Genomic DNA, 10,844 nt, shown 5'->3' on the forward strand with positions numbered 1-10,844 from the left:
TCAACTCTCATCATCACTCTCCAACCTGTGTCTTACCTCACCACAATCCTCAGATAGGGCCTCCAAATCTTCTGAAACCTGAAGAACTTTCCTCTCTAAATCCACCCAAAACTGATCAGCCTGCTGCTGCTCCTGTTCCCAGGTTGAGAAAAGGTCAGCATCATCTGTGTCGAAAACCAACTCATGTTCCTCTACCTCCTCAAACACCGCTGTATCATTTTCAACAGTGTCATCCAAAGTAGAAATGACTTCTACCTCAAATGGCATTGCTGAAAACAATGCAACACGGGGTGCTTCCACCAAACACTGCTCCGGGTCAGCAGCCCTTGGTAGCTCAGGAGACTCCACCACAGGGGAAGGAACACGTTCTAAACACCACAAACCTTGAACCTGGGGTGACCTCTCCGACTCAAAACATGATCTTACCGAAGGACCATACGGACACAGACCTACTAAGTTGACGAACTCTCTCACCATACACAGTATACCAGTCATTTTCTTGCTTTTTTTGTCGTTTTGTCTGAAAATACAGAAGAGTTAAATGATCTTAGTTATGTTTGTTAATAAGTAGACAACAATAAGTTACAATAAAATGCTTTGATGAGCCCAGCCCCATACGACCGCAGTAGTCAAACCCTGAACATTTGGTGCAAGTTTGGATAAAACATTCAAACTTGACTCACCTTCTGAATTTGGTTTGTGATCAAATTTTTGACATAGTATAATGTTTCTGACAGAAAAATAAATGTGGTGAATTTATCTAGCAAAAATTGCAAATTAAGTCAATAGACCATGACTGAGGTTAACTTGAAACAACATTTGTAACTGGTAGCTAAGAGAATTTATGATCATTAATACATTATTCAATTAAACAAGTGAAACCCACTCAGCTGTAGTGGTGATTTTGAGAGTTATTGGTAATAAGGTATACCAAATAACATGTTTTTTTCCAGTGTAAAATTTATCAATTTTTAATGAATAAAGTAAACAAAATATTTTGGCGGTTTATCACTTTGGCGAATTCAAAACTTGTATCAATACTTATGCATTTACATTTTGTTCTATCTGCATAAATGAGCGAAATTTAAGACTCCGTGAAAATAAGCCGCTATACAGCTAGTATTATGTTCAGCAGAATTTTTCCATAAATTGCTTCCAACCTATGAAATAAGACATCTAAATGTTTTGTTGACAGTTGTTTGATTTAGATGGAAGCTAAAACCATGGCAAGTCTTCACAATACTTTTTCAGATTAATTTATAATTGACAATGAAATTCTAGTAAGCAATTTCAAACATGTTTCAACTGAAGTAAACATCCACTTGTAATTTTACCCATCTGATGATTTTATAAGCCTTTTTCAACTGATTTTTTTAGTTCGTTCTTATGTTGTACTGTTATACCACTGTCCCAGGTTAGAGGGAGGGTTGGGATCCTGCTAACATGTTTTAAATTAACCCGCCACATTATTTATATGCCTGTCCCAAGTCAGGAGCCTGTAATTCAGTGGTTGTCGTTTGTTTATGTGTATACATAAAATTGAGAAAGGAAATGGTGAATATGTCAAAGCGACAACCACCCGACCATAGAGCAGACAACAGCTGAAGGCAACCAATGGGTCTTCAATGTAGCGAGAATTCCCGCACCCGTAGGTGTCCTTCAGCTGGCCCCTAAAAATATGCATAATAGTACAGTGATTATGGACGTCATACTAAACTCCGAATTATACACAAGAAACTAAAACATACTTGTTTTTCGTTCATTTTTTTTACATAAACAAGGCCGTAAGTTTTCTCATTGAATTGTTTTGCATTGTCTTATCGGGGCCTTTTATAGCTGACTATGCGGTATGGGCTTTGCATGCTCATTGTTGAAGGCCGTACGGTGACCTATAGTTGTTAATGTCTGTCATTTTAGTCTTTTGTGGATAGTTGTCTCATTGGCAATCATACCACATCTTCTTTTTTATATTGTCTTCTAAAAGTGATGAATTATATTTATATTATCAGTAAATAGGCATCCCTTAGGAGTCAATTGCATGGCATTTTGGGTGATTTGACTTTTTGTAGGTGTTTCTTTGAAAAACATTCTTGCTGTTTACAGTATATTTCTATTTTTAATAATATTCAAAATAACCACAAATTTTCCTTAAAATTACCAATTCAGGGTCATCAACCCAACAACGAATTGTCTGATTCAGCTGATAATTTTAGGGTGGATCAATCTCAACCTGATCAAAATTTTTACCTGAGCATCAGATTTGCTCTTAATGCTTTAGTTTCCAAGTTAAAGCCAAAGCCTGCATTGTCCCTATATTCTTTTTAAGGCATGTCTGCCATCTTTGTTTGCAGGCAGGATCATCAGACAAATTTTAAAACTAAATACCTCAATTATGCTCAAAAATTTCATCTAGGAGCAAGTGAGTATATCTACTTTTAAAGATTAAGAAATTTCTTAATCAAGACTGCAAATTTTTTTTCTATTATACTTAAAATAGGGACGACATCAAAAGATCAATGTAGGATAACAAACTGAAATCAAATGGTTTGGGGGTGGGGTGGGGGCGTTTAACTGCTGCAAGTTTGGTTATCCAACATTGATTTTTACATTTATCAATATTGGTCCCTTAATATATCTTGTATATTGTTGTATACATTGTAGTTTGGAGTTGCAGCTGTGAGGGTTTAAATAGGATATTAAAATCACAAAAGAAAGCTGGTAGATTAATACCAGACACAGACACTTCTCCTTACAAGCCCTTATTCAAACACTAGATAAAACTAGGCTTTTATATGCACTGATTGTTAAAGTGCATTATTTACGGTTCCTATTTTTGGCCACTGATACAACTAACCAAGGGTCTACGGCCAGGTAAGATACTCACAAACCATGTAAAACATAAATGGTCAAGTTTTTTCAATTGAAAGAAGGCATTTGTTAACTCAGAGAACTAAATAGTTCATGAATAGGATCTACAAAACATTCATTCTATTAAAGGTTTTAAGAATAAAACTGAAAACTAATTTGTTCACACATGCTTTTTCATAATTCTTAAAATATTTCTTTCTAATGGTAATTTTTGAATTTATATTTAAACATTTTTAATTAGTACAGTTTATTGTATCCTTCATTCTGCCAGACCCATTTTATATACATTTTATTTTGTTACGGATTTAATTTTTTGTTTCACTTTTTTTAATAGTTACAAAGTGTATGTAAGTGATCGTGTTTTAATAAAAAGAATTATTGAATTTTAATGTAACAGAGTGACACAACTTTGTTTGAATTACATCTTTGATGTTTTTCATGACTAAAATGTCCAGAATACTTAGTATAGATACCAGTATACTACCATTTTGGATTGTAAAATAGCAGTTCACCACTGGCTGATCCAGAGGGTGTCCAGAGGTTGGACCCCTTTTTTTAAGCGACCAATGCATAAGAACAGGAAAATATGGTTGGAACCCACTCCCCTCCACTTTTGAAAATGGCTGGATCTGCACATGAGTTCACTTTAGGTCTAGTTCTTTGCTTAAATCTGTCAATTTTTAGATAAATTTATGGATTCAACTCTTTATCTGAATAAAGTAAAACAAGTGATTTATTCTCATTTATGCAAGAAACAAATACATAAGTTCGTTCAAATTCAAATTGTTAACTTAGTAATTGAAGGGTAGATAACTCCAAAGGTAATTTTTATTAAAAAGAAATGATAGAGAATTTCTCATATATAGATCAGAAAACAACATTCAGTCATTACCTTAGGACCTTCTCATATTTTATTTCAAAATTCTATCTAAAATTTTTTTTTTATTCACAAAAAAGTGTTTCTTTAAAGGGGCACTAGCTGTCAAAATCATGGTCACCAATTTGACTCAAATTCTCATATTTGATTTATAACTATGTAAAACATTTATCCAAACTATCAAAAGTCTAAAATAAAGTTTACAGAGCATGGGGTAGATGATATATAGGTTCGTTTTGTATGTATTTTAGTCCACTGACGCCATCTAATTAACTATCGATTTGACCTCAGATGACCATATAAGCGATGCAAACATTAATAAAGATATGAATAGATAAAACCAACACGTGCAATTGGATTTTTATAGGTCTGTTTGATTTTATTTTATAGATTAAAAATAGATGTTTCTCATTGTTTTTAAGTGCATCAAATTAGTAATCAAATGATTTACCGTAGTTTCACTTTCATTGTTGACATTCTTTTTCTTTTAAAAATAACCAGTACACGTACAATGCATGCGTTGTCAATCTCTAGCTAGGGGTTAAATTGAAGTTCACATAAATACGGATTGAAAGAGGTCGACTAATTCACTTGCATGTGAATGACTAATTATCAATGTTTCTCAGCGTAATTTGACAAAATTGATCCTTTTTGGCTGCAAAAAGCAAATTGTTATTTTACCATTTCAATTTCATTATTAATTGAACAGAAAAAATCAAACTTTAATATATTTTTTACATATCTCGTAGCTAGTGTCCCTTTAACAATCTACGCAAATATAGGCAGTTTTAACCGATACTTTTCATTAAATATTTTTTAAATTTTTTTAAAAAATTGGCAAATCTATCTTCTGGCAATGTATCAGAAAATTCTATCTGAGTTAATATATACAAAAATTAACAATAAAAATGTTTTTTTCAATAACTTCCACAAAAAGAAATACTTAAAGAGGAACTCTAGATATTTTGTAAATGTCAAATGTGTAGAATTTCTTTTCTTTATAAGTGGTATAAAAAACAGGAATGCTTTGCCATATTATGTAAAAGGGGAATTCAAAAACATAATTTAACTTAACAACAATTTGCATTGATGCTTACAAAGCCATAATTTGTACTGATTTATAAATAGAGGGTATTCCAATTTAATTTTCATTATGTCAGAAATTCAAGTTATTTTACAATGTTCATATTAATGCATGTTGTTTCAAATATTTTTATTTTGTTTACAATTAAAGAACCTATGTCAGCATTCTCACCCTACCCACACATTGTCATCAAGCAAGCATAATCACACCAGTCACCAGATTCATAAGTTCACATACTTCCTACATAATATAACTAGAGGCTCCAAGAGCTGTGAGAATGAATGAAACAATGCAGGGATGATTCCAGGTGTTTTCAAATGGGTCCCTTGAACATCAAATTGGGAATTTTTATCCCAATTGGGAATTTTTTATGCATAAAATCTAAGACGAAATCATATCATTTTCCTGTAAAAACGGAAAATGTATATAAAGTTTAACCTCTACACTGATTTAAGAAGTTGAAACATTTTGAATAATTATGGATAGGCTACTGATTATGACATACATATGATTCTTATCTCATAGATATGATCACCAGATTACTTGAAAGTTATTGGATTGAGAACAGGGAAGTTGTATTACATGAATATCATTGTACATGATGCACTAGTCCAAATAATTTGCTCTTAGCCGAGGTCTCATTGTCAAGAATCAGTCCGGTCGACATTGCGCATGCGTGAATTCAGATACCCTACATGGATACAATCGTTATATAGAAGTTGTATGGAAAATAATCTTTAACAGACGATATTCGATTTTCTTCTCAGTTCTTTTCTTCACTGTTGAGATCATCATAATCCTTAATGTGTCTTATTTTTAGTGATATAAATTATTTTAAATTAATGTTTAAACTTAATGCAACAAATTTAGATTTTTCATAAAGGGATGTCAAATGGCTTACATTTGCCGTTATTCTTGCAGAAAATGTCATTTTTAAGAAAAGTGGTCAGTTTTGAAAAAATAAATAAAATACTTTTACTGATGACATTCCTTACCTGTTGAGACCAAGAGAAAGATGAAAAGTTATAGTTTAATGTGGTGTAGTTTATTTTTAAATTGGTTATTGTCTACTTGCACCAAATTTGATTTAAAAGTAGGCGATTTTAAGTTTTTATTCTATCAACTTTTATTTGACAACAGGATACATTGTTTGTGTAAACAGATAGCAGCCTGTTACACAATCTTATTTATACAGTCACGCTGAGACATAATAATTCATGTGATATAGTTTAAACGACGTTTTGTATTAACTATATGTTTAGGGCTGAAGGAATTACAAAACACTAAATAATATGAAATTCACGTTTTTATAATTGAAGTTATTTATAATCAAAGTTTTTGTTTGTGTCTGTTTTCACGTGCTTATAACCGATATTAAATAAAGTATGAGGATGCAATCGTAATCTAAACGAATTGTATTAATTATCAATACACAATCACTTTTTTTTTAATTAATGGGATTAAATGCGTTTGGAAATTTAAAAGACATTTTCGGATTTTAATATTTGTATATATATAAGGAAGTGGTGAGGTTGGCTTTTTAAACATTAACTATAAATATTTTAGACTTTTTATTTGTTTATTTTGTATTGATATTCATTTAAAAAATCATCAGAATCGTAAAATTTACAATTTAATTCTAATAGATCATTGTAAATGAAATTATCATCTTAATGCATGTATGATTTATTTTGAAAGTTGTCCTCCATGATATATACTCTATTATTAATGTACAGAATTATTTCATATACATATATAAAATGTTGTTTGACAAAAATCTGTTTCGTCCTTTGTTCTAATTATTTTTTACGTCTCTATTGAGATATTAATTATGTAATTTTAACGGGATGACCTACTCTCCATCCACGAAATTCACAGGCTACTACTATATAGGGTTCTGTAAACTTTAATTGAATAATTTGGCTGTCATGATGTATGAAACACTTTCTTTTCCTTCATAAATGATTTAAACAGCGCCATAGATATTCATAGATATATGTACTGTATATCTACTTATTTATATATCTGGTTTAACTTAGAAGTTAATACGATAATTTACAAAATAAGACGAGGTGGTATGATTGGCAATGAGAATGGAAACGAAAAATGTGTAAAAAAGATAGACAACAATCCGACCAAAGAGCAAAAAACGGCCCAAATCCACAAATTGGTCTTAAATGCAACACAAGAATATTCCGCGTGCGCTAGTTTGCCCCTATACACAAAGTTAACTATATTTCATCAAAAAGAACACCACACCTAACTCCGTAACATAAATGAACCAAAGTTTAAAAAAAAAAAAAACTTGCACGCACGCACACAAGACTAACAAAGGCTAGATGTTCCTTACTTGGGACAAGCACAAAAATGCGGTGGGTGAAACGTGCTATATAACAGATTATATGTTAAATGTCGAAACAATGAAAATAGGGGGAAACCCAATTAAACGAACAGGTATATGCTTAATCAATAACACCAAGAAAATAAATATTTCAGACAGCAAGAAACGACAACCACATATATAGTTACAAGTAATTTGTTCCTGGCTTTATAAAACGGAACTAGAAACCGTGATATTCAGCGGGGTTAAAATGTTTGTGAGTGCTCAAATATATCTGTGGTATTAAAGCACAACACACGACAAAACTGTTGAAATTAGTAGAAAAGGCTTCCTTGTCAGATTGGTACGAAACTTATCTACAGAATACAAAAGATCTAAAGTACCGATTTGAAGATAAATTATCCACCAGTACACATCCAAAAAAATATTTAAAAAAAACAAAGAGATGTGGTATGATTGCCAATAAGACAACTATCCTCAAAAGTTCAAATGAAGTGGACGTATTTAATTATAGGCAACCGTACGGCCTTCAGCAATGAGAAACACATACCATTTAATCGGCTATAAAAGGCCCCAACATGAAAAAATATAAGATTATTCAATTGAGAAGACTACATTCATAACAAAACAATTTACGAAAAAAAATATGACCGACATTAACCAACACTTTATTTTACTCGAGGAATTGTGTTGTTATCCGCACTCAAAGTATACTGTTAAATTTAATAATTTTGAACTGTCGATGAATGTTTGAAATTAAATAAAATGAAAAACATTTCGAATTCTTGAGGTACCAGGTATATAGGAAGCTGTGGTATGAGTGCCAATGAGACAACTCTCCATCCAAGTCACAATTTCTATAAATAAACCTTTATAGGTCAAGGTACGGTGTTCAGCACGGAGCTTAGTCTCACACCGAACAGCAAGCTATAAAGGGCCACAAAAATTACTAGTGTAAAACCAACGGTCTAATGTATATAAAAAAAAAATAGAAACACTTGTGAATCACATAAACAAACGACAACTACTGGACATCAGATTATATGAATAAAAAAAAAGAATCGTTAGACAACAGCCTTTCAGCCAATTACATGTGAAATAGTTGTACTAAAATTTCAATTACATTTCAGTCAGTTTGATGCTCAATTCATTTTAAAAAATAATATCTATTTTTATTTATATGCATCTAACATTTACCAATTGAGATCAAACATCGTGAGACGTTTTAAATAGGACTTATAATCTTCTTTAGAAGTCCCGGGTTTTAACATAGATCGAAGATCCTTCCGGCCTTCAATCCATTTAACAAACTGCAACAAAATAAAGAAAACATGATTCGAAATTATCTTATAGATAACATCTGGTATTGGTTTTCACTGAAATTATCTTTACAAAACAGCGGGTGTTCGACCCCTCAATTGTGCGTCTTATCGCACATGTCAAATTATCATGTAACCGCATGTGGAGCGAGGATGGGTTATAATCCTTGTCGATTCTATTAATTGTTATCAAATTGAGTTATCTCCCTTAAACCGGACAGATTCTTGGCAATGACAATGCAGGGATGATTCCAGGTGTTTTCAAATGGGTCCCTTGAACATCAAATTGGGAATTTTTATCCCAATTGGGAATTTTTTATGCATAAAATCTAAGACGAAATCATATCATTTTCCTGTAAAAACGGAAAATGTATATAAAGTTTAACCTCTACACTGATTTAAGAAGTTGAAACATTTTGAATAATTATGGATAGGCTACTGATTATGACATACATATGATTCTTATCTCATAGATATGATCACCAGATTACTTGAAAGTTATTGGATTGAGACCAGGGAAGTTGTATTACATGAATATCATTGTACATGATGCACTAGTCCAAATAATTTGCTCTTAGCCGAGGTCTGCTTTCACACCAATATTGACAAACATGTTTTTGATCAACCCGCTGGGCGATCTTCTTTTACGAGATCAAATAATCCTATAACATTTTAATCAATTGAATACGGCTGCTAAAATTGTTTACCACATGTTGACATAATCCACTAAAGTCAAAATATTGGATACTTCATAAACATCTTTGCCTATATTTTTCAACCTATAACAAATAAAGTCCTAAACTTTTCCGGAAATACCGTTTTTTATTTTATTTTCATGAATTGAGAATTCACAAATATTTTTTTTGGGCCGCTGGCCGAATTTAGGGCCACCAGTCTGCCCTAAACTATATAGTAGAATCATGCATCCATGCAATGCAACAATAATATTATCAAATCTGCAAATATAGTCATTTTAGGCATGAAAAATGTTTAAATGAGTGTTTTTCAGTTTGAATTCATGCACAATTTCTACCGAGACAGATCTGTTTGGGAGAAAAATTGTCTTTTTGGGAATAATTTTGTCATTTTTTTTCAAATTGGGATTCTTCTCCAGGGGAAAAAGCCTTTATTCTCCAATAATTTAAGGCAAACAATATCACTGTATTAATTCAATATTATGTTCTGAATATACACAAAATATTTGTCACTGGACTTCCAAGGGGTTAGACCTAGCAGTGGCTGATCCATAAATTTTCACAAAGGGGAGGGGGCACTGACTACTTAAAAGAGTTGCTTCATTTTATATTCAACCAAATTTTCCCAGAGTCGGGACCCAGTCTTTAACCATAATCCACCTCTGGCTAGGGGAGTTGACTCTTGAAATATCAGCTGAAAGTTTTTATTGCATACTAATTATTAGTAATAGTTAAGAGAAATAATTTTGTGGATCAATAATGAATATTCTTGAATAATTCTTATATTTGTCAACAGGTCAAAATAAACATATTTGTCAAAATTTATAAAATAAATGAGCCAAATCCAAAATTGCTGGGTACTACCCTGCATGAAGACAAGACTCAAACGCACTCAAATCATCTTTCATGGCAGTTTATTGTATTTGACTGATCTTCACATACATTAAAATTGGCTGTGAATCAAGGGCTTTAGAGCAGTAAAATGCCACCTTTGGTAACTTAAGCACGTTTAATTCGTATCAACAATTAAATATAAGATCTTTGTAATAGAGTCGGCCATTTTATATTTTCTGACATTAGGATGTTTACGTTTATTGGATCATTTATCACTCATCAAGTATGTATTCGCGTCTAGGGGTGATTTCTTATAGCATATATATACAAAGATTAACATCGACAGCAGTATAAATTCACAGGAAAAGTTGATACATAATTATACTCTTTAATATCAGGGATGTACTCTGGATTATGATAATTTACCCACTCATAATTGTACTAAATTTAAATGATTGGTATTTTTATAAACTGTGTAACTATTTCAATGTCAATTCAATATTTGTATTTGCCATAATTTAAATTCTATTTTTTTTCCTTCAAACTCAAAAAACCCGTCTGACTTACTCAATATTTCTCGAATTAAGGGAAAGAGTTATAGTTGACATGCGTGACAAAATCATTTCATTAACCAATCAAATTAGCGAATCTAAGCAACGTAAATATGCCCCGGGTGTATTTCTTTACGGTTGAGTATCCGGCCCGAAACTTACGGAGTTTTAAAAAAAAACTAATTAGGGAGCTACCATTTGATTTTTATGGGGGGGGGGCTAGGATGAAATTTGAAAAAAATAGGCAGGACAGGAGTTTTGAGTAAAAAAAAAGG

At 32.0% G+C, this 10,844-nt stretch overlaps 1 protein-coding gene across 1 annotated transcript; it reads right to left on the reverse strand.

The window, feature by feature from the left end:
* Positions 1–10,632, reverse strand: LOC134718241 (uncharacterized). The gene is made up of 2 exons (XM_063580736.1): positions 10,586–10,632; positions 1–520 (listed from the first exon to the last, which is right to left on the reverse strand). Exons 1-2 carry the CDS (start codon positions 10,624–10,626, stop codon positions 1–3), a joined length of 561 nt encoding a protein of 186 aa, XP_063436806.1. The 5' UTR covers positions 10,627–10,632.
* Positions 10,633–10,844: the final 212 nt, after the last annotated feature.

This window comes from Mytilus trossulus, chromosome 5, assembly GCF_036588685.1.
Source record: "Mytilus trossulus isolate FHL-02 chromosome 5, PNRI_Mtr1.1.1.hap1, whole genome shotgun sequence".
In the NCBI taxonomy this organism is placed as follows: Eukaryota; Metazoa; Mollusca; class Bivalvia; order Mytilida; family Mytilidae; genus Mytilus; species Mytilus trossulus.